This window comes from Quercus robur, chromosome 9 (assembly GCF_932294415.1).
Source record: "Quercus robur chromosome 9, dhQueRobu3.1, whole genome shotgun sequence".
Taxonomy (NCBI): domain Eukaryota; kingdom Viridiplantae; phylum Streptophyta; class Magnoliopsida; order Fagales; family Fagaceae; genus Quercus; species Quercus robur.
In genome coordinates this window covers 24,159,012-24,184,317 of record NC_065542.1, presented here as the reverse complement: position 1 = coordinate 24,184,317, position 25,306 = coordinate 24,159,012, and the positions used below count along the sequence as shown (strand labels likewise).

The 25,306-nt window shown below is 33.1% G+C and overlaps 4 protein-coding genes across 4 annotated transcripts in view; 1 reads left to right on the top strand and 3 right to left on the bottom strand.

Annotated features, from left to right (window-relative positions):
• LOC126699953 (norbelladine synthase-like) overlaps positions 1 to 19,770 on the bottom strand; it is a 44,918-nt gene extending 25,148 nt beyond the window's left edge. Inside the window, exon 1 of the mRNA XM_050397926.1 lies at positions 19,699 to 19,770. Coding sequence (XP_050253883.1) covers positions 19,699 to 19,728 — 30 coding nt within the window. The 5' untranslated portion in view covers positions 19,729 to 19,770. The remainder of the gene's footprint in view (positions 1 to 19,698) is intronic.
• The window catches only part of LOC126699954 (norbelladine synthase-like), a 59,017-nt gene continuing 35,961 nt past the window's right edge, over positions 2,251 to 25,306 (bottom strand). Inside the window, exon 2 of the mRNA XM_050397928.1 lies at positions 2,251 to 2,754. Coding sequence (XP_050253885.1) covers positions 2,453 to 2,754 — 302 coding nt within the window. The 3' untranslated portion in view covers positions 2,251 to 2,452. The remainder of the gene's footprint in view (positions 2,755 to 25,306) is intronic.
• Positions 16,811 to 18,115, top strand: LOC126699948 (uncharacterized). The gene is made up of 2 exons (XM_050397918.1): positions 16,811 to 17,238; positions 17,326 to 18,115. Exons 1-2 carry the CDS (start codon positions 16,883 to 16,885, stop codon positions 17,972 to 17,974), a joined length of 1,005 nt encoding a protein of 334 aa, XP_050253875.1. The 5' UTR covers positions 16,811 to 16,882; the 3' UTR covers positions 17,975 to 18,115.
• LOC126699949 (norbelladine synthase-like) lies at positions 18,750 to 19,763 on the bottom strand. The gene is made up of 2 exons (XM_050397920.1): positions 19,548 to 19,763; positions 18,750 to 19,282 (listed from the first exon to the last, which is right to left on the bottom strand). Exons 1-2 carry the CDS (start codon positions 19,726 to 19,728, stop codon positions 18,981 to 18,983), a joined length of 483 nt encoding a protein of 160 aa, XP_050253877.1. The 5' UTR covers positions 19,729 to 19,763; the 3' UTR covers positions 18,750 to 18,980.

The following is a 25,306-nucleotide window of genomic DNA, read 5'->3' as shown; positions in this document are numbered from 1 at the left end:
ATAGCAATTATGGAGAATAACCACAAAATTTCTTGTATTTCTCCCTAACTTACAATTTTGTGGAATTATTTTTCAAGTGAACATAAGCCTCTATTTATGCCCATAGAGTTAAATTTCATCAAAAGACACGTGTGGAAAGTTAAAATGCTTCATAAAACCGTTCATAAGGCTTGAATACACATATTATTCACACTTATTATTTTTTAAACAAAAATCGTAAGTTGAATACACTCTTTTTATTGGAAAAGGTTTCTCTCAAGCTCGATTGGAAAATGTTTCTCTACAAATTTGTTTAGAGAGAAACCCTCTAAACTTTGTTAATATCTTTTTATTTAATGTAAATTTTGAAATTTTAATCGTTGGATTGTATGTTTTTATTATGTCCTCCATGCTTGCAAAATTTTAAGGAGATCAAATATCAATCGCTATGTCATCAATCAAAAGTTTAAATTTCAAGTTTTTGTGATCCAAAATTATGCAAAAAAATAAGTTTAATGATCAAATAGTAAATAAGATCCAATTTGAATGAAATTTGGGAAGTGTGTTAAGAACATACGGAGAATGCAATTCAATGGTTAGATTTTCAAAATCCACATGCAATAAAAATATATAGGAGTTTGAAGGGTTTTTCTCCAAAATAGTTTGAAAAGAAACCTTATCCATGGTCGATTATAGCAAGTGCTTGATTTATACAAGGATTTCCTTACCACCTCTCTCTCTCTCTCTCCACAACACAAACTAGAATTAAGATAATAGCTATGTTATGATAACTTTTTACACAATCATAGGCTATGTTTTGGTTTTAAAAATAAAGGACAATCATTAGAGGTGAATGCTATAAGTTGAAACTCTCTAAAAAGAGTACTTAAAATAATTATGTGATAAGTTGTGGTTAAAATATTTTTTAAAAATAAGTTGAGCTTAGAAAATCACTTTTACATGGCCTTATTACTAATACTATTTTTATTTTGTGCCAATCACAACAATTATGAAAAAAATTGTGAAAATTTTTGTATTATTAAACTTAAACTCTCACTAGTTTATCGTTTTACAGACTTCTTCCGAAGATTGATCAATTAAATCATCATTTGTTTAGTAGCCCATTTAAATTCAAAACTTTTGAAACAAAAGTGGTTCATGTAGCATAAAGTAGTTAGTATTTTTATAAAAAAGTTGGTTTGTGTTAAGAATATCCAAAAGCTTTAGTTAAGAGGTCTAATGTACAACTTTTTACCCAACTTAGAGCATTCGCATTAGTCTGTCCAAAAGTTTCCGTCTATTTTAGTATAACAACTCATTTTTTCTATTTTACACAACCACTTTATAAAAAAACACACATCAGATTATCTATTATACACCATTTTTTTATTTAAATAATATATTTTCACTATTTTTATTTTATTATTTCACACCCCACCCACCTTCACACACTCCAAACTTTTTTCTCTAAACACAGTCTTTCTTTCTTTCTTTTTCTATTTCTCCTTCTTTTTCTTCTTTGTTCTTTGTTCTTTCTTTTTCTCCTTCTCCTTCTTAGTCTCCTCCTTCCTCTTCTTCTTCTTTTGCAATTTGGGTTTGATTATTTATATGGGTTTAATGTTTTTTTTTTAGGAGAGGTTTTGATAAATTTGGAATCTAGATTTAGAATAAGTTTGAAGAATTTGATGATTTGTATAGATTTGTTAATAGATTCAAGAGAAGATAGAAAAGAAAAAGAGCAGAGGAAGAGAGAGAATCAGATGAGAGACAAGAAGAGTAGGATGAGAGAGGAAAGAAAAATAAATAAATTAAAAAATCAAATAGAAAGTTACCGTAAATGTGTATATATATATATTGTTACTGTAGCAAAATTGGAATTACACAGTAATATAGAGGCATCGATATAGGTGGATTTTGAGCAAAAATGTGTAAAATTATGCACTTTTTCTATTTTGCACTAACTAGTGCAAGTACTTAATGTGATGAGTTGTGATTAGAAGATTCTAAAAAAATAAGTTGAGTTAAGAAATCAATTTCACATGGGGCCATTACTTACCATTTTTATTTTGTATCAATCACAATAATTATGAAAAAAGTTGGGAAAAATTTGTGTCCCTAAACTTATTGGAGATGAACAGGTCCATAATCCAACCAAAACCAAAACAAAGACTAATTCGCCTGACAAGTTGAGTCTAAGAATTAATGGATTCGGACTTTGATATCATGTTAGAGCATCCAATCAAAAAGCTTAAGTTAGTAGATGGAGTGATCTGACAAATACATGTTTCTATAATCAAGAACACACTCAACTAGAATTTTCTTATCAATTAATCCTCCATGAGTTCTTTTTGCTGCAAAAGCAATTGATTTATAAGAGGCATTGAAACATTTAAGTACATAGAAAGATGAGGAATACCACAAGTTTGTTATCTCATAAGGTGGTTTTTCACTGACAAATTCCAAAGATACATAATTAGTGTTCATCTTTAGCAGCTTTGTTTTTGGTGAGATAATTTTTGGAGAGTTCTGCAATATTTGCCACTGCGTCAATAGTAACATACGAGGCATTAGCAGCAGCCTCTTCCTTGACATCATACTCTATTGTGCTTTTGATTATGCATGAATCATTGTCTTTCTCTATGACTTCGAATCGAATAAGAAAAAGAGTAAAGCCTAACTCAAGATATCCTCCTTCGATCACTTCTGTTTCTTTAAGGCGTTTTTCATTGTCAAGCTTTATGAACTTCTCTTTGTAAACAGTAAACAAAGGTGGGCCTAATTCAATAAAAATAAAGTTGAATGACAAAGATAATGTAACGATGCAAATTGAAATTAACTTCAAAGAAAAAATAGTTGCATAATCAGTCATTCATTGATTTATCAAAAAAAAAAAAAAAATCAGTCAGTCATTTCTTTATTTTTCCAAGCAATAAAAGAACCTAAACCCCTTGAGTCCGGATCTCATTTACACCAAAAATTAATTGATATATTAGTTATTTAGTTTGGTGATAAAAAACAATCACTATACGGTGGACACTATAGGTTTAATTCTTTACTTAATTGAGATAGAGCATGAAATTGATTGCATATTTTTAATATTGACCCAAGATTGTCCTAAAATTTAGTCTTTGCTCTAAATAAGCAATTAATTGACATTATAAAAACAACATTTTAATGCTGCACAAACAGATCTTATCTAAATGTCTTTAAGGTTCCAAGAAGTGGTATCTAACAATTTTCGCATAATAAATCTAGGAATATACCCAAATTCACAATATACTGAAGTGGTCATTTGAGACTCTAAACGATAGACACTTTTTGCCCCCCACTTTTTACATAAACATACCTTTTGTTTGTTCCATATGTGCATCATACAGGACACACATATAACCTTAGCTATAAACTACCACACATCCTTGGTGCCGTGGTCACTTTACATGTATAAGTACTTATGGGGTGTGAGGAGCAAGGGTCGGGGTTCAAATCTCTAGGAAGGAGCTTCACACACATATACACTTAGATTAAGTTAGAGTAGAAATTTTATCTTGTATCAAAAAATCCTTAGCTATAGTGGTCTAATGTTCTGCCAAGTGTCACATTTCTTGATAATTCTCTTCATTTGGCCCTCCGCATCATCAACCATTCGCATTTATATCAAAGTATTAGTTCATTATCTTGTGTTAATGGGTAGATTCATTATCTTGTGTTTATGGATAGATGCATTTATACTTTGACAAATCCACTCAATAAATTTTTATTGGTGGCAAATTTTGGCAAATCCACTATTAATTAGTGTAAAATATTCTTTTTTTGTCCTCCATGATTGCAAATTTTCAAAATGATCTGATCCTAATAACTATATCATCTATAAAATGTTTAAATTCTAAGTTTTTGTACTTTAAAATTATGTTTAAAAAATAGGCTTATGGATTGAATGGTAAATATCATTTGATTGGCACAAAATTTGGCATGTATGTTATAGAAAACATATAATCCAACAGTGGCACTTTAAAAAAAAAAAAAATTAGGTGGTGTAAGTAATATTGCTTAAGAGTAATGCTAGAGATACAAAATTTTTTAACAAAATTTTTACAAACTACTAACATGGTGAGTGATTATTGGTAAATAAAAAAGTGATGTTAATGGTGTGCCTAGATGAAAACCAAAAGAAATTGGCCACATCAATAGTTTGTAAAAATGTTGTAAAATAGTTTGTGGCTGTAGCATTACTCTATTACTTAAAGTTACACTAGGTGTAAGGTGATCATGATCCACATACATAGGTTGTAAGATTCAACTATTTATAGGTTCACAGGTTGTATTCAATATAAATGAGAATTATAACTATTTATTCACAAATATATATATATATATATATATATATATATATATATATATATATATTGAGAAACAAACATACACACATACACAAGGGAGAGGGAAAGAGGTTCTTACACAAAGGCATACCACAAACTCTACTCAAAAGCTATGGTAACTTTTAAGAGAGGGTAGGGTAGGGTAAGTTATACTACAAAAAAAAAAAAAAAAAGACCATGCACATAAATATTATACTTATTAAATATTGGGAGTTAGAATATAAGCCATTAACTCTTAATTAAAAAATTTGAAACTCCCATACATATAAGGGTTTGCAATGAACTCGGTTGGGCCGATCTGACTTGTTTTTACTTAGCCCATGGGCCTAGTGGGCTATTGACCACTCAACTGGCCGGGTTAGTTCGACATAGCCCAAAAGAGAAAATTTCAATCCATGGCCATCATTGAACAATGCTAACCAAATCAATTTAAGTATCCTAAATCCTAATAGTTATGATATATCAACAAAAAAAATCAGTCCATGACTTATTTCATAGGGCTAGTGGTATACCCATGGTCCTCAATAGCATCAAGCTGAGGCTGTGGGCTATTTGGTGATACATATACATTTGCCAACTCTTTTTAATCCAAACCAATAGCATAATTATAAGAAATTTTACATTTTACTAATTAATTAATAATAAAATCCACCAATAGAAACACAGTGTACATTTTTTTTATTAAATTTATTTTGAGAAGAAGTCATTCGTATTTATTTCTTGAAACTTTGGAAGATACGTCAAAATGCAACTGGTGTTGGATGAAAGATGGAACTTCTTCCTTCCAAACTACCATCTTCGAAAACTTCATCACACACTTAAGTACATATAATAAAGCTAAGCAATACCATGAATTTATTATTTTATTCCAGAGCGTGGTATATTATTATTGTTCATAATTAAGCTGCATTTTTAGTTAGTTTGTTTTTAGGAAAAAACATCATTTTGGTCCCTATATTTTGGATTCACATTCAATTTAATCTCTACATTTTGATAACAGTCAATTTGGTCCCTATTATTTTCAACTTGTAATCAATTTGGTCCATACCATTAACTCACTAATGGAAACTGCCTACGTGGCAAACGGTGTACTTGAAGCTGACATGGCTACTAAAATTACAAAAAAAAATGCCATGTCAGTATCTAAATAAAATAATAATAATTTATCTATTTTTTTTTTAAAAAAAAAGGAAAAAAATCAGATGATATTGAACACGAACCCACATCTCCATAAATCAAAATCAAAATCCAGCAAACTCAAATCCAATTCTAATCAATCTTAACAAATTCCAATCAACTTTAATCAAACCCAAATCAACTTCCACAATTTTCGGTTCTTCAGTCCCTCGCCTATATCAACAAAACCCATTGACAACAAACTCATCAAACTAGCGACCTGTGTCCCATTCTTAGAACCTGGTGATCTCAGATATGGCATCGTGTTCAAGATCAGATGGGTTCATGATAGAACCATTCCTTATTTGAGAGAGAGAGAGAGAGAGAGAGAGAGAGAGAGAGAGAGAGAGAGAGAGAGAGAGAGAGAGAGCTTGTTTACTGTCGGGGGCGATTTTTTGCACGTAGCCACGTGTCTCCTACTGGAAGTATGACTTTGCTAAACCCAGCATCGTTTTAGGGAGTCCAACCCGAAACTTGACATTGGGCTGCATAGACTGATGGCTTCCGGTATATTTTTAATCCTACAAAATAGATGAAACCCAAAGTCTTAGAATCATGATAATGGTTGAAATAAATAAATAATATACTTAGCGTGATAGCTTTGATTAAATGGGGAGTTGATATGTTATTATTATGTTTATTAAGTGTTGTCCAATATTAGAAAATAATTAATTAGGTATCAAATGTCCAATAATGGGGTGAGTCCAATAGTCCATATCCAGCCGTAGTTCATGGTTTATGTTCAACATAATAAGGTATGTTCGGCAATGGTCCATGTCCAAATAATATATGTCCAATGGTAGTTCATTTCCAAAAAATATGTGTCCAATGGTGGTTCATGTCCAAATAATATATGTACGATGGTGGTAGATCGATTTATTAATATGTATGTTCATTAATGAAGTATTAGTGAGATCATGTTCATTAAATAGTGAGATGATATTAAAATAACTTGCATCCAGTGGTAAAAGAATAATGAGTTAACATATACTTAATAATGTCATTTCAAAGATGAAGAAAGTATTGACTTATCTATCGATTTATTAATATGTATGTTTATTAATGAAGTATTAGTGTGATCATGTTTATTAAATAGTGAGATGATATTAAAATAACTTGCATCCAGCTGTAAAATAATAATGAATTAACATGTACTTAATAATGTAATCTTGAAAATAGAGAAAGATTGACTTATCTTCACAGTTTGTAGCTCTAGCTGTATAACAATAGTGGACTTATGATGTTTCAGTAGCATGATAAAATGAATCCAGCAGTACAATATGATATTATGAGTCCTTCGATGGTGACTTCATGATTGAAGGGGAAAAATGAGTGCAACTAGAAGGAGAGAGAATATGTCTAGACGTGTGCATAGGTTGGTTAAATTCATCCTCTTTATTGTGCATCTAAATAATTTTCTCCATGTAATGCTCTTTTAGTTTTTTAGTCAAGTATGAGTGATATTGCCTTCTATAAGAAGAGCTTTTAATTTTATAAGTTTTTGTTTTTCATAAGAAGGATTTTTAGCGTTATAAATATATGTCTTCCATAAGAAAGGGCTTTTAGTAATAAGTTCTTGGTAGAGTGTTTGATATATTTTAAGATGTGTGGAGATGGTAAGAAATATATATATATATATATATATATATATATATTTTGTGAGACATGGTGTTTGTAATACGTATAGGAATTATATGTAGATACTTTGTTGGACATGCATCTTGTATATGTATACTTTGTGAGACATGGTGTTTAAAGATATATGAGAAGTATGTATGGGTATTTTGTGAGGAATGTTTTTGTAAAATATATGGAAGTGTGAGAAAGATAATATGGAGGTTAATTATAGTAAATCCGTGAGATTAAAACTGCTGCTAGAGTGGTTTTTTATGTTATGTCATGGGTTATGTTGCTTTCTAAGAAGAGAGATTTTGTATGAGAAATAAAAAATGAGATGGAAATGTGTTTTTGGGCAGCAAAATGATGAAGTTTCAGAATATTAAAGTGTGGGAGAGATGGATAGTGTGTAATGGTGTGGTGTAATAGGTGTAATGTAATGGTGTTATCTAAGAAGAGGTATCTTTGCAAGGGAGATGGAGAAGTATGGAGGAGTTTAGAGATATATGCAGCAAAGTGAAGTTTCAGAATATTGGGGATGAGAGAGGGGATCCTCCCTAGTGTGTGGCTTGGTCCTCTTTATATAGAGCCAAGCATGTAACTAGATTAGAACTAGTTGAAGGGAAATTTAGCAAATAAGGAAAAGTCTTTGACAAAGTAAGTGGTTTCATTAGTGGGATTTTATTTTTTATCCAAAAGAAGCAAAGTTAGAGACTTAAAGGTGTTGTCACAACTGTTAGCTATCAAATGATGCCACTTGAAATGAGATCTTTTGCTCGGAGGGAAAATATTTGGCATTAAATTTATGGTTTGGTTAAAAATGGTAAGATAATCTTTATGAGATCCTTCTATTTCTAGTACCACAGTTGGAGCCACTGTAGAATGTGCTGGAGCTGTTGCAGCTTCTGCTGGAGCTGTTTGCAGCTTCTACTGGAGTTGTTATTGGTATTTTTGGCTAAGTTTCTTCTTTTGGAAAATTATATGCTTAGTCCATATATAATTTTGGTAAGTAATAGACTAGTTGGTTGATATTTGATGAAGTTTTAGAGATGTAATTATGGTCTTTTTGTATTTTAACCAAATCTTGGAGAGTAAGGAGAGTATTTTAATGCTAGAAATGAGATATTAATATATATTTAGCCATGTGAAGATGTTTCTTGAAGGCTTTGTGAATGAGTGAATATAATGTTGTCGGCTGCTAGAGATTATGGTTGATAGTACTATTAGAGTAGTAAAATAGGCGTTGTTGGACCTGTGGGCTGCATTGGCTATCTCATAGGTACAATGATAATAGATTAATGTAGCTGAAACTTCCATAGATGGAGTAGTAGCTTTGTTGAACTTAAAAAGCTTGATTTTATTTTTGGTAGATTGATTGATCTTTATCTAGATCCATGTGTTGCTTTCTTGAATGAGTTGCTGTAATAGTGAAAGACCAAGCCCCCAAGTGTAATATCACCGCAACTTTGGTGATGTAAAAGATTTAAAAGATTCTAGCGGGGTGATGGATATGATTATCATGACTTCGAATATGTGTGGGGGCTGCCATGGCTTGATATAATAGGACTCCAACATAAATCTTTGTTGATAAATAGAGCTTTATTTGGTGCTTGTAACTTTGTGATGAATGCCAATTAAAATGTTCTTGAAAGATATTGGCCATTGCTGGACCAATAGAGTTATTTAGTGGAAGTGCCTCTATTGACATATTTAATACTTTTTTGATCAATACCCAATTGTAGCCCCCAGAAATGGAACCATTGAATCAATGAATCAAGCCCCCAAGTGTGTAGAGGCATTGGATAAGCATAAATGTGTGATGTGAGAAGCACCTTGACAAGTTCAATGGTGGAATCTTGGCACTTTGATGTTTGAAATAGCTCTAACACTTGTGGTAATGATATTGTATAATGATGTTTTGCTTGAATATGCTTGATTAGTAGAAACCTTACTGCTGGAGGTGCTGTATAGACTGCAATACCGTTGGTATTCTGAACATGAGCAGCTAGAGTTCTGATTTGGATGTAACCACTAGATTCCTTTGTGAACTAGGACATGGCGTACCCAGCAGTCGAGATGATCAATTTTTGTAGCAAAGAGATAGTTGAGACCTTCCAGCCATAAGGAGCTTGTTTTGTTTGTCCAGGCAGGTTGTTGAATATGTGTTCAGTTACTGCTGGAGTAATCTTTTCTTGATTTGAATAAATGGTTCCTCATTCCTTGGCGGCTTTGTGACTTGCTGAATGTATTAATGGTTGTCGAGTAGATGATGATAATTGAGAGCATCGGATCTCCATCTCTTTGTTGGAAGCTCTTAGGAAGGTATGGTTGGTATGAGTTCCAGTGGTAAAATAGTATGAGCTAGATTTGCTGCAAGTATCACTGCTGAGCTGCTAGCTATTTCTTCTTAACTGCACGAGCTTTGTTAATTAATTTGCCATGGGTTTGAACCATGGGTTTTGATTATGGGATTGAATTCCATTGATAAAATAACTTTGCCATGGACTTGAATCATGGACTTTTCAAAATGTTGCCAAGTTGTATTGGGCTTGGGCATTGATGAATAATTTGCCACGGGGTTTTGATAAGATATTGCTGAGCATTACCTACAAAAACTTATATTTGTGAAGTAATTATCATACCAAGGGTGTACGGTGGTATTTTATATATCTAATAAATGCTAATGGTGCACAACAGAGAATTAGTTTGCAGACATGAACTTAGAAGAGAGGAAAAATAGGTGAAACAATACTTTCAATATTTATGAATCACAAATACAACAGAATGAGGAAAATAAAGAAAATGGTGAAGAGAGAGAGAGAGAGAGAGAGAGAGAGAGAGAGCATTGTGTTGCTACTCGTATGGAATATATACCCTTGAGCTACTACTTCAGATGGTTTTAACTTTTAATTGTTGCTCATGGGCCTCAATAGCATTAGGCCCAGTTGTGGGTCATGGTTATTTGTTGATGCATTTAAATTTACCAGCCCTTTTTATTTTAAATGAATTGCATAATTATAAGACATTTTATATTTTATTTATTAATTAATATTATAATGCATCGGCAGAAGCACATCACACACTTTTATTTTAATTTTAATTTTTTTTAATAAAGAGAAGTCGTTCATATTTATTGCTTTAAAATTAGGAAGATACATCAAGATGCAATTGGTGTTGTATCACAATCTATCATCTCCAAAAACTTCATTACACACTTAAGTACATATAAAGATAAGCAATACCACAAATTTATTATTTTATTCTAGAATGTGGTATATTATTGTTCATAATCAAGCTGCATTTTCAGTAGCTTTGTTTTTTATGAGATAATTTTTGGCGACTTCTGCAATTTTTGCTACTAGGTCATTATTGGCATATGAGGTATTTGCAACAGCCTCTTCCTTGACATCATACTCAATTGTGCTTTTGATTATGCATGAATCATTGTCCTTCTCTATGATTTTGAAGCGAACACGAAAAAGAGTAAAGCCTAAATCAGGATATCCTCCTTCAATCACCTTTAGCTCTTTCATGCATTTCTCATTGTCAAGCTTTGTGAACTTCTCTTTGTGCACAGTGAACCCATGTGAGCCTAATTCAATGGAAAGGAAGTTTAATTTTTTATTTTTTTTTGATGGGAAAAAGGAAGTTTAATTAATTAAAAAAAAAAAAAAAAAAAGAGATGGAAGCAACTATTCAAATTGAAACTTTAAAGAAAACATTGTAGCTAGTACGTGTGTAATAAAATTTTTCATAATGGAATTAGCAGCATTGACACTGCCTATTTGTAAAGGCAATCACTTACTAAAAACTTTTATATATATACTTGATGGGACTGACGAACTCAGTTTACCTCTACGATCTCATCAAATACACTCGTCCACTTCGGTGCGACACGGACGAGGACAGAAAAACCATTAATGGGAGCATTCAATACCTTGAGCAGTTACCAAATAGTTGGTAGACCGTTGGAACTTCATCAAAACCCATATTCATGAGCCTTGAGGCGTTACAAAGAAGGCACTAAAGCCACAGTCAAGGCCCCCAACAGCTAAGAACCACAAAGCTGTATATATACACTTCAAACAACTACAAACCAGGTACATAGATACACACATCCAAAAGCACTCCTAAGTAAAACTGATATTCTTTGTATTCTTCAAAAAGCTTTCTGATACTGACTTTGGCATCAGAGACGTTGTGGCAGACACCACACCCGTGACCACTTTGAGGGAGCAATCTTACTGTATTCACAGGGTCCCAGAGGAAGACCCAGCTCCATCTGAACGCACTTATTAGGACTGACGATTTTGGCATCATCAATACTAGCTACACACTTCATGTGTGTGTATATATATAATTATTTAAAAAAAAAAAATTAAAACATTGACAAGCTTGTAACCTGGCATAAATGTTTTCTTGAGAATAGTCCCACTCACTCCATCGCCTTCTAAGACCTCAATTTTCTCAAAGGCGCTTCCATCTTCTACAAGATGTTTTGATATCCCAAGCGTACCATAAATCTCCCATGCTTCACTAGCCGGCACGTTTACCTCTAGCTCATGTGAGAGTTGCCCAAACATCTTCTTTATTTATTTATTTATTTTATGTTATCTTGCTTCAGAACACTAAGGGTCTGTTTGGGAACCGCTTATTTTGCTGAAACTGAAAACTTTTTGCTGAAAGTGCAGTGAGACCTATGAATAGTAAGAAAAATAAGCTAAATAATAAAATAAGTTGGCAAAATTCATTTATCCAAACACACACTAATAATATATGTTGGGATGTTCTTGACTTCTTTACTTGTGATATATAGTGCCTGTTTGGGTCGACTTTAAGGGGGCCAAAACGAGCGTTTTCTATCCTAAAACGCAAAACGAGTGTTTGGTAAATTTTTTCAAAAGTGCGTTATACAAAAGTGCATTTTTTAGCTCAAAGGATTTCCATGTTTTGGCACGGCAGCTTTGAGTTGCAGTTGCAAAACGTAAAAATGCATTTTCTCAAAACAAAAATATTACTGTTGGTGGGTTTCTCTTTTTCCTAAATTGCCCATAGTTTGTTTGTTTTTTTGCTCCTCTATGTTGCTGTGCTGCGACATCTCATCATCTTCTTCTTCTTCTTTTTCTATGTTGCTTCTTCCTCTTCTCTTCTCTATTTTATTTATTTACATCTTACATATCTCAAAAAAACCTTTTGAATTCGGTAGAGTTTTTGATAAATGGAACATATGGAGTAGAGAGAGGGAGCGAGAGAGAGAGAGCTCAAACTTGTGTGTGTGTGTGTGGAAGGGGGGGGAGGGGCTTTGTGTGGAGGAAAGTAAAAGAAAAGGAAGATAAGAAGATGAGGACAAAGTGAACGAGTGGATGAGAAAAAAGTGAAAGAAAAAAAACGGTTTTTGGGTTTGGGTACGTAAAGCAACGTGGAAGAAAATATAGAGAGTAAGAACACGAATTATTTCACAATTTCTTTTTCACAATTGTGATGTTATAGAGTATGTGGTGGAGAAAAAATTGTGGGTACATGTATAATCCTAGAACAACTCATTTAAAAGATAAGTGTTAATAAAATTTTATTTTACAAAGATTAATTTTAAATTAGTATTGTGAAAATATTGTGACATTTTATTATATCTCTAAACTTTTTAAATTAGTACTATTTTTCTTTAAAAAAAATGGTACTATTGACAGAATATTTTAATAACAATTTCATAATAAAGTTTACATAGTAAGTTGTTATTAGTTCTCATCTAGACCTACTAGTGACATTTTTTTTCCCTACCATTAACAACTTGTCATATAGACTTTATTGTGAAATTTTTGTGAAAATATTGTGTCCATAACTTGCATTAAGAGAGGTAATTAAAACAAAGAATTCTCTTTATATACATATTGTCATTTTTGGTAATTTACCTCTCAAACTGCCACTTTTATAAGTGCTAGCCAAACACTTAGCTTTTTTAAAAAGCACTTTTTAATAGTTTTTACCAAACACTCAACTTTTATAAAAAAACCTAATTCGTACCGCACTTTTTAAAACCCCACTATTTCAAAAAGCATAATATCTTTTTCAACAAGCATAATATCAAAAACCTGAATTGCACTCGCGAATACTCTAAATTTATATATCTAGTAAAGCCTTTTATGATTGGGTGCATTGCTCACAACGTACGTTCCAGCCGACACTTGATGTAATAAACTAATAATAGCTTATATATATTGAGCTTGTCCCTCTTGTCTTCTTATTTCCCCTTACAGAGCTGTCCCCTTGGAAGCATTGTCCCTCTTGCAACCAATGTCCCTCGTCTTTTCAGGCCACGAAGTCAGCATTTGGTTTAATGCAAAGCCAACCAAAGTGTGTCCTACACAGTTACGTACACGCTGGAGAAAAAGAATAGAAGAGCAGTTGAAAGAATATCTTAGAGATTGAGAGCTCCACAAAAGCCATTCGGCCATTGTGTGACGGAAATACACAGTGATAGACAGCTCTACAACCACAGAATGTTTTTTTTTTTTTTTTTTTGACAAACTACAACCAGAGAATGTTAGTTTTTAAAAGAAGATATTAATTATTGCTGGGTTTTGTGGTGAGAGGCATGTGGCCTGTCTGGATTTGCTGTTTTCACTCACTCATAATTCAAAACTCAAAACTCATTATTCATCACTTAAAATCGGTGGGTCCCACGCATGAGAAGCTTCTTTGGATGTGTTTTTATTTTTTGTTTCCATCACTTAAAACTCATCAAATTGAGTTATGAGTTTGTGAGAATGAAAAAAAAAATGGTGTTTTTAATTTATGAAAATAGAGTTATGGTGCCAAATTCGTAAATTCCCTCGTATAATTAACGGGCCTCATGGACAGAGTCTTGTCACTCCCCCCCCCCCCCCGGGCGGCTCTCTTCACTTTTCAGACCAAACCTATTTCAACTATACTCTTTCCTTTACTTTTCAACCCTAACAGAGTTGGGGTGTAAGTTGGGGATTTTCAAGTGATAAAAAATAAGTTATAGGGTGATGAGTTTCGGGTGATGAGTGATGGGATATCACTTACTCATCATCCAAACAAGCCCTTATATTCTAATTGTATTCTAACAATCCCTTTAAACTCATGTTAGGTAAAGTGATATCAACTTGAAGTACAAAAAACGTCCACCTAGAAGAGTTCTAATAGTATTCCAACGCAAGACACCAGCAACGTTTTACAAGATTAGAGCATTAACATAGGTAAAGCTAAAACATAAAAAAGTAAAGCCAAACTTAAGATATCTTCCTTCATCAATCACCTCTACTTGTTTCAGGCGTTTCTCATTGTTATGCTTTGTGAACTTCTCTACATGCTCAGTAATCCCAGGTGTGCCTAATTCAATGAAAAGAAAGTTGAATGAAAGAAAGACGAAGTAATGATTAAAATTTAAACTTTAAAGAAATATTATCATGATTTTTAAATAGAGTTTGTAGTGTGCCTTATATTAGAATCTGGGATGCACGGACGCGGCGCCCAGGGTCGCGCACCCGCGTCCGACGCGGCGGGACGCGGCGACGCGGGAGGGACGCCGCAGACCGCGCGTCCGTCCCGCGTCGTGCCGCGTCCCGCCACGTGGCAGTGCCCGAATCGGGCCGACGCGGGCCGACGCGGCTCAGATCGGCGCCGATACGGCCGAAATCGGCGCCGACGCGGCCGAAATCGGGCCGACTCGGCCTGTATCGGCCGTATCGGCCTGTATCGGCCGTATCGGCCTGTATCGGCCGAAACGGCCGAAACGGCCGAGTCAGGCCGAAATTAAAAAAAAAAAAAAAAAAAAAAGGTGCAAAACGCACCGTATTACTAAACCTAAGACTCCTAACTACCCAGACCCCCTCAAACCCTCACATTTCGTCCAAACTCTCAAAGTTCATCTCTCTCACTCCGCCCCTCATCTCCCTTCTCTGTGTGTCACTGTGCTCTCTCTATTCTCTGCGTTTTGGGCGTTCTGTGAGTGCTGTGTGCACACTGCCCTGCTTCAGCCTTCAGGTGTGCACTCTCTTTACTCTTTTCTTGAATTTTTATTGTTTGTTCTTTACAATTTCTCTCTAAATCTGAAAATTTATATCCTTGACTGCTTGCTGTGTTTTTTTACTTGTTTTTTCAATTATTTCTTGTGGGAGTTGAAGGGTTTTGTTAACATGTGATTTGTGGTTTGTGGGAGTTAAAGCCTTGAAGGGTTCTGTCATCTGTGTTTGTTTGCTGTGAACGTGGTTGCTGTGTTCTGGTTGCTGTGTTTTTTTTTACTGAACTTGGTTTAATTTATCATTAATTTATTGTGTTAATAGTTATTATTTGTAGGTTATTTGTGAGAGTTAAATGGTTTTTTTGGTTCTGTGGTTTTGCATTTTTTTGCTGTGAACCTGGCTGCTGTGTTTTGTTGCTGTGAATTGGTTTGATTTATCATTAATTTATTTAGTTAATAGTTATTATTTGTAGGTTAAATTGAATCTATTGAATTTACAATGGACGAAGTTAATAGCACAGAAAGTTCACAAGAAGTGTCAAATGCTGAATCTCCTCTTTGGCAGTATGTGACTAAAGTAGAAAAACCGGCTGGTGCATCTGTTAAATCTGGTGGAAACACATATTTTAAGTGCAACTATTGTGATATAGTTTTTATGGGATCCTATTCTAGGGTTAAGGCTCATTTATTACAAATTTCCGGCAAAGGTATTAGAGCATGCCGTAATGTGTCAAAGAGCCATAGGTTGGAAATGCAGCGAATGCATGATCAAGTTGAGGCTAATAAGTTAGAGCAAGAACAGAGAAGTCAAATTCCCTTACCCCCACCTCCACCTCCCCCAGGCCGTGGGATACCTATTTCCCCATTTCGGAGACAAGAAGGGAGTGATAGTAGTCATAGTACAAATCCGGTTGATGCTAAGAGGAGGAAGGTGACTATGAATACTACTTTGGAGAAAGCATTTCAGAATAATGCTAGACATGATTTAGATAGTAGAATTGCTAGGATGTTTTACACCGGTGGGCTTCCGTTTAACTTTGCAAGGAACCCACATTATCGTAGTTCCTATGCATTTGCTGCTACTCATAGCATTCCGGGTTATCTTCCTCCTGGATATAATGCTTTGAGAACAACACTTTTGCAAAAGGAAAGAGCCCATGTTGAAAGACTCTTGAAACCAATTAAGGACTCTTGGCTTGAAAATGGTGTAAGTATAGTTTCTGATGGATGGTCAGATCCACAAAGGAGGCCTCTTATTAATGTTATGGCTGTATCAGATGGGGGTCCAGTATTTATAAAGGCAATTGATGGGTCAGGTGAGTTCAAAGATAAGCATTACATTGCTGGGGTGTTGAAGGATGCTATAAAAGAGATTGGGCATGAAAAAGTTGTCCAAGTCATCACTGATAATGCAAATGTGATGAAGGCTGCTGGAGCTCTTATTGAGGGTGAGTATCCTAAAATATTTTGGACACCTTGTGTTGTCCACACTCTCAATCTAGCTTTGAAGAATATTTGTGCAGCAAAAAATACTGAAAAGAATGAAGTTACATATGAGGAATGTAGTTGGATTACACGTGTTGCTGATGATGCATCCTTCATACGTGTTTTTATCATGAATCATTCTATGAGGTTGGCAATGTTTAATGAATTTTGTCCATTAAAATTGCTTCAAGTTGCTGATACTAGGTTTGCTTCGGTGGTTGTAACATTGAAAAGGTTGAAGTTGATAAAAAGATGCCTTCAAGCCATGGCTATTAGTGACCAATGGGCTTCTTATAGGGAGGATGACGTTGGAAAAGCTCAAAAGGTGAAAGATATGATTCTAAGTGATCTTTGGTGGGATAATATTGATTATATCCTTGAATTCACGGCACCCATTTATGATATGCTACGAATAGCCGACACAGATAAGCCTTGTCTTCATCTTGTGTATGAGATGTGGGATTCCATGATAGAGAAGGTGAAAGCAGTGATATATCGACATGAAGGCTTGGAAGATGATCAATATAGCTCATTTTGGGTTGTGGTGTATGATATACTCATTGATCGGTGGACTAAAAATTCTACACCACTACATTGCTTGGCTCATTCCTTAAATCCTAAGTAAGTATATTCATTATCTATTTTCCTTAGTTCACCCTTTAGTAAAACACACATTTGATCTATATTTGTTTTTTAATCTTTAACTAGGTATTATTCCATTGAATGGATTTCGGAGAATCCAAAACGCATCCCTCCACATCGGGATCATGAAATTTCTATGGAAAGAAGCAAGTGTTTGGAGCGATACTTTGAAGATGAGAATGACTTAACGGTGGTGAAGTATGAGTTTGCTAAATTTTCAGGAGGGAGGTTTCCTTCACCAAGTGCCTTGACGGATAGGTGGACCTTACTACCGTTGGTTTGGTGGCAATACCATGGCTCCGCATTTCCAACTCTTCAAACCCTTGCCCTTAAACTTCTTGGACAACCTTGCTCATCCTCATGTGCTGAGAGAAATTGGAGCACGTACAAATTCATTCATTCCTTAAAAAGAAACAAAATGGCTCCTGCACGCGCTGAGGATTTGGTATATGTGCATTCTAATCTTCGACTCTTGTCAAGGCGCAATGAAGAGTACATACATACCGCAACAAAGATGTGGGATATTGCGGGAGACTCTTGGAATGAGAGCGACATGCATGGAGGAGCTGGAATTCTTGAGAATGCAGCTCTTACACTTGATGAGCCAGAGTTGGAGGCTATAGTTATTGGGAATGTTAACACTAGTGCTACTACTAGTGAAAGTGAAGTTCGAAGTGAAGCTATTGATCTTGAGGATGATGATATTTGTGTTTGATTGTTTTGTTGATTATCTTTTATTTTGTTTTAGTTTCAAACTTATGAGTTGTATTCTAATTTCCAAACATCATGGAATGTTTTAGTTTCAATCTTGTGGATTATATTTAATTTATGAACATCATGTTTTAGTTGTTATCTACTATTGCTCTTAAATTTGGTATTTGTTTATATAATGTGAAAAAGTAAAAGTATGCTTAGCAATATATTAAACATATATTATAAAAATATTTTTAATAATTTTTTAATCGCCGAGTCCTGCCGCACCCGCACCCACCTTTTTCAAAAATTGCCGAGTCCCGCACCCGCACCCGCACCCGCACCCGAGTCTCGAAACGCACCCGTGCTTCATTGATTAGAATCATATTCTCTCTTCCTTGTTCATGCACATGTGTTTCTAAAATAATGAAAGTCTCCAAATCCACTGTGGAGACTATTTCGAGTAATAGCATATTTACATGCTTATATATGAAAAATTATTAATGTGATATAAATTTTACTAAAAAGCAGTTTATAAATTGATGTAGATTAGCGTTACTTTAATAATATAATAAATAAATATTCAAATAGTTTTTTTTTTTTTGGATTGATGATACATTTTCTTTTTGATACAATGATTGATGATATTAATTTATAAAATTTGTAGCATTCCTAACATATTAAAATAGACCATCACTAATATAAAAAAGACAAAAGAAGTTAAAAAAAAAAAAAAAAAAAGACAGAAGAAAACAAATACGCCCTTACTACTAGTTAAATTCAAAACTACCATCTCCTAAATAAAGAAGACATTCATCTTTATTGCTTTAAAATTAGGAAGATACATCAAGATGCAACTAGTGTTGGATGGAAGATGGAATTTCTTCCATCCAAACTACCATCTCCTAAATACATTATTTATATCTATCATCTTCGAAAACTTCATCACACACTTAAGTACATATAAAGATAAGAAATACCACGAATTTGTTATTTTATTCCATAACGTGGTATATTATTGTTCATAATCACTCTGCATTTTTAGTAGCTTTGTTTTTGATGAGATAATTTTTGGCGATTTCTCCAATTTTTGCTACTAGGTCAGTAGTGACGTACGAGGTATTTGCAATAGCTTCTTCCTTGATATCATACTCAATTGTGCTTTTGATTATGCATGAATCATTGTCCTTCTCTATGATTTCAAAGCGAACACGAAAAAGAGTAAGGCCTAAATCAAGATAACCTCCTTCCAGCACCTCTAGTTCTTTCATGCGTTTCTCATTGTCATACTTTGTGAACTTCTCTCTTTGCACAGAAAACCCATGTGAGCCTAATTCATTAGAAAGGAAGTTTAATTAATGAAAAAAAAAAATGGAAGTAACTATTCAAATTGAAACTTTAAAGAGAACATAGAAGCAAATAAAGCAGTCATTCATTTCTGACTAAAGAGAGGGGGGAGCTATTTCTCCAAAGTCAATTCTTAGATTGCTTGGTATCATTCTTCTCAAAAAAAATAAAGATTGCTTGGTATCATTGGTTGGGTTCAAGATTACTTCTATGTTTATCAGTTTGTATTGCTTTATCAATTATCATACCTGGTGTATATGTTTTCTTCAGAATAGTCCCAATCCCTCCATCACCTTCTATGACCTCAATCTTCTCAACGATACTTCCTTCTTCTACAAGAAGTTTGGCTAACCCAAGCCTGCCATAAAGCTCCCATGCTTCACTAGCGGGCACATTTACCTCCAGCTCGTGTGAGAGTTGCCTAGACATCTTTTTTTAAATGGACTTGCGGAAGCAAATATGTTGGGATGTGTTAGGCATGTTCTTTCCTTGTGATATATATAGGCTCCAAATTTGTGTGAAGATTAGTAAAGTGTCTTATCATCGAATAGGGTTCGAATATTGCCTACACCAAAAATCGATTAGTGTCTTAGCCTAATGATAAGAGCAATCATTATGGAATATAATGGACTTCATATGTTGAAATTCTAACCTTTTTATTAAAAAGTTTATGTTTGGACTAGAGAAAAGAGGGTGAAGATTTAGGTATAGTACATTAGATGTTATACATTAGGTTTCTCATTTGAATGAACACTTGGTTGTTACTTTCACATTTAATTTTCTTTGAAAGGAAGAACACTATTTGGATGTAGCCCAACTAGGTTGAACTCATCAGGCCTTTATTAAAAAAAAATTTAACTTAATATTTTTATGATCCGTTTTCTATGTAGGTTTATATACCAAGCAGTGGTGGCTACAACATTTTTTGTCCAAGGGGGTTAATAAGAAATATAAATTATATAAAATCTAAAATCAATTAGAAATTGAATATATGAACCTCACAAAATGAGATATTTTCTCATTACCTCGAGTCCGAAGGAAGATTGTTCATGTTAACACGACTATGCTTAAAGGATAAATTTTGAGTAGGAAATGAATCTTGCGGTCTACATGATTTCCTTATTATGAATATATTCATAGTACTAGCAAAAGAATAAAAGATAAACTATAAGTTGATTTAACATTTTTTTTCTAATACAATAAACATGTTAATTATTGTTGTTAAATAAAACTTTAATAATTATTACATAGAATATTTTAATTTATTAGTTTATGTCTTTTAGTCTTTATCGTTTTTTTATTGAACTCAAAAGACATTTTAAGCCAAAATGTTTACAATTATCTAATTTTTTATTAGTTTACAATTCTTCAATTCGTTTTCAATTCTTTAATTCGTTAGTTTACTATTTTTTGCTAATATTAATTTATTAGTTCACAATTCTTTAATTGTTTCATTTTCTTAGTGTTAATGCTCCTACTGTACTGATTGATGCACTCAATTAGCCAACAACCACCCCCACTCACAAGTCACAAATTTGGTCAAAAATTTACAGTGTGGAAATATTTTAATTTATCAAAATCACTATTGCAAATTCACTTAACAATGTAATTGCCCATTGACCTCAACTTGCAAAAACAAAAACAAAAACAAATTCAACACATAACTCAATGAATTGATATTAAACAAACCAGCATCAATTTTATATAGAGAACCAAATATCGTGATTCAAGTGTAAGATTTAACAAAATAGATGAAAATTAATTAATAATTTTAAATGTTTTAATTTACCGCTGGTACCATAAGGTGATGCATGATGAGAGAGAGAGATTGTTTAGTATGTGAGTGTGACCGATAGAATGATTAATAGTGACAGTACACTGTGTGGGAGACATTCCCAAGAGATTTTTGTGTGTGTATTTTTCCATGTAAAACGTTTTAATTGGGTCGGATTCTCATTCACCCACAAATTTTTTTGGGTGGTGAGTTCAATTATTGTCTTCACAATTTCTGGGGTCTTTTTCTATTGGTTCCACTAATTTTTTTGGGTGGTGAGTTCAATTATTGTCTTCACAATTTTTGGGGTCTTTTTCTATTGGTTCCACTCATTTTTTTGGGTGGTGAGTTCAATTAATGTCTATTGGTTCTACTCATTTTTTTGGGTGATGAGTTCAATTCTTGTCTTCACAATTTTTGAGGCCTTTTTCTATTGGTTCCACTCATTTTTTTGTGTGGTGAGTTCAATTAATGTCTTCACAACTTTTATTTTTATTTCTATTTCAAATGGGCCCTAGATCATGGCCTAAATTGCTTCGGCCTTGGCCGCTCCTAACGACCTTTTTTTTTTTCCTCCCATAAGAAACAATGCATGATTTTATCAAATCAAGTAAGGATCTGGCAGTTTTCTTTTCTCCGCTTTTTATTAACTTATTTATTTTTTTAAGAGAAGATAGAAAAACTTTACTAATAAAAGAAGATAATTACAGAGTGATAATAAAAAAAGGGTGGATCCCCTGTCCATAATTGAAAAACTTAGTACAAAAAGAGCTGGAAGAGGACCTAAACCTATGAATATATTATCACATGTTAGAGGAACTCAACGACGAGGACAATAATGATATGTAACCTTCATCATTGATCTTGACAATATAAACAAAGAAAAATTTTAGGGCTACAAAAGTTTTCACAACTTCTTGCCACAACTATGATGTGGCAGAATGTGATTAATGAAAAAAAAAAATTGTGAATTCATATATAAGTGATGATTAATCACTCATAGTCTGGCACGTCACAGGTGTGACAATAAAATTGTGAAATAATTTATGGTCCTAGAACTACTCATAAATAAAACTTTAGGTACTTCAAGACAAGGCGTAAGTAATATTTGGTGACACTGTTGGAAATATAATAGTAAATAAACAAGTTTGATTCAACCAATACCATCCCAAAAAATTAGCAAGAATATAAATTAGCAAGAATAGAAAATAAGGAGAAAAATTGAAGAACAGACTTGTAGTGCTATAGAATCATACATAGAGCGTTGCTCTTAAAAGTAAATATTTTTTTTCATTTAGAGTAAAACTCAGTGCGACTAGCTCTCTTGACCAAACAATTCCTCTTGATTAGACTATAATGTTAACTTATGTGATGGGTGCACTTACACTCACGAGGTTCAAGAATAATGTTCTAATGCCTTTATGTAGAGCAAATATAAATTGTTGAAAAAAAAATATGTGAGAGAGAAAGAAAACCATGTCTGATGGAGAATAAGAGCAAAAAAAAAAAAAAAAAAAAAGGTTAGGGGAAAAAGCATTCCCCACCCCCCCCCCCCCCTCTATGTTTGGGGTAATTCACAATTTCCCTCATTATATTTGAAACCAACCACCCTCTATTTTGGAAAATGAGCAAATACTTCAAATCTATTACTTTTTCAGTTAAATCTAATGAAATTACAATTATTACAAATGCAATTTAGGAAAAAAAAAAAAAAAAAAATGCAATCTTCAACTTTTTCTCTTCCTTGTGGTGTACAACTAATAATTTCTTTAAAAAATTTTGTTAGATTTAACTGAGAAAATAACAAGTTAAATATAATGGGGAATTGTGAACTATCCCAAACATAAAGAGGGGAAACAAAAAAAATGGTTTTCCCTTCAAAGTTGGATTAAGATCTTTTAGAGTTCCTAGAGTACTCTACTAAATAAATTTATTTTAATCTTGACTCTTCATTTTATAATAAATGGTCCTAATAATGCCAGATTATTAATTTAATAACAAAACCTTAAAATAATGATCTCATATCAACTAATTAAAATAAACAAATTGACATGTCAGATCTTAAGCATTGTGTTTGTGACAGTAGACTATGTTGTGGGAGATTATCCTATAAACACTCATGTTTGTCTGTTTGGTTTTTTTTTTTTTTTTTTTTTTTTTTTTTTTTTTTGTGAAATAATATAGGATATTATTTGAGTTGGTGAAGACAATAATTGATTTTATCAAAAAAACAAAACAAAGTTTGATGAATCCCATCAGAAAAAGGCACCAATAATTGTGGATGTGGGTCAATGAGAATCTAACTCAAATAATATCCTATGGTCTCTCAAAAAAAAAAAAAAAAAAAAAAAATCAATTATTGTCTTCACTATTTTGGGGGGTTCCACCGGTCCTTGTTAGCAGTCCTATTGACAATTCATGTTTTTAATTTTTTTTATAAGCGACAATGTAAAAGAGTTGGTGGTATTTTAAAGGACCTAAACTTATGTCTGTGTTCTCAAAGCTTGAATTACATGTTAAAAAAATTAGACAAAACCATGAATCGTTTGCTTATCAAAAAATGAAGCATTCGAACCTATGATGGTGTGAACTTTGTGATCAATTAATTTAAATAGTAGTGAATGACGTGATGAATACAATCAAGGCGCAAGGCCAAGGTCCATTGTATTATATTAGACATATAGGTTGCCATTTCAAGTAATATTACCCTTGCACTCTAATACAGAAAAGCTGATCACTAGGCTAAGCACTTTGATGTGTCATTCTTGGATTTAATATTTTATTTATTTTGAGTTTAAATTATACTTTTTCAATTTATCATATTACCCCTTCTGAATCTATTATTATTATTTGATAATTTTATTAGTGGTTCAAGAATTTTGCTTTTTTACATGTGAATATACAATTTATTAATTTATGTTGAAAATAATTTTATTTTAGACTAAAATTTTGTTTATTTGAAAGAATACTAAACACAAATAGTTACACTTGTTTATGCTTTATTATTTTCTATTAACCTTATAAAAATGGTGAATATTCATTTGAAAGTTGTTTACATGTTTTTAGACAGGTTTTTACTAAAATTTTGTTAATGTTTACCATTTTAATACCTTTATTTTGTCAATTTCTTATTCGACGATAAGAGACTTTATCAGTTGAGCTAACTGGAACCCACAACATCAAGACTTTTTAATTGGCCTAAGATCCTCCTAAGATCCATCTTTGAATACATATGAGAGCTTTTATCTGTTGTGCTCCTAATAGGATGGAAAACTTTAGATTTTTTCTTTTTTGCTTAGATATTAGGGTGAGCTAATTTAATCATAATTTGGGTAATTTGTTGATTAATCCTGATTTACTAAACCTTTTTGGGCCAAAACGACAACTAGGGATTCTACTAAATTTGCCAAAGTTCGTTAACGAGCATTAAATGAAGTTGGCAAGCTTCTTATGGGTAAATGTGGTCAGGCTAAATTTTTAGTCACATAGAGCAGCTCAGGTATCCTTTTGGGTGTAACTAGCCAGCACTATTTAGGGTCAAACAAAAGTATCTTGGTGGTTAGGATTTATATTTAACAGAAAAACTAGCTCACAAATCATAACCTATTTCACTTGACTAGTGGACTACTAATGGGTCTCAATACTACCAGGCCAGGTTGTGGGTCATGAGTTATTTGGTGATGCATATAAATTTACTAACCCTTTTTAATCCAAATGAATTGCATAAATATAAGACATATATATTTTATTTATTAATTAATATTAAAATGCATCGGCAAAAACACATCACACACCACTTTTTTTCTTTTTTTTTTTGAATTGAAACTTCTTCACACACTTTTTTTTTTTTTAATGTTTATTTATTTTATAAAGAAGTCATTCGTCTTTATTGCTATAAAATTAGGAAGATACATCAAGATGCAATTGGTGTTGGATGAAAGATGGAATTTCTTCTATCGAAACTACCATCTCCTAAATACATAATTTATATCTACCATCTTCAAAAACTTCATCACACACTTAAGTACATATAAAGATAAGAAATACCACGAATTTGTTATTTTATTCCATAACGTGGTATATTATTGTTCATAATCAAGCTACATTTTTAGTAGCTTTGTTTTTTATGAGATAATTTTTGGCGACTTATGCAATTTTTGCTACTAAGCCAGTAGTGACATACGAGGTATTTGCAACGGCCTCTCCCTTGACATCATACTCAATTGTGCTTTT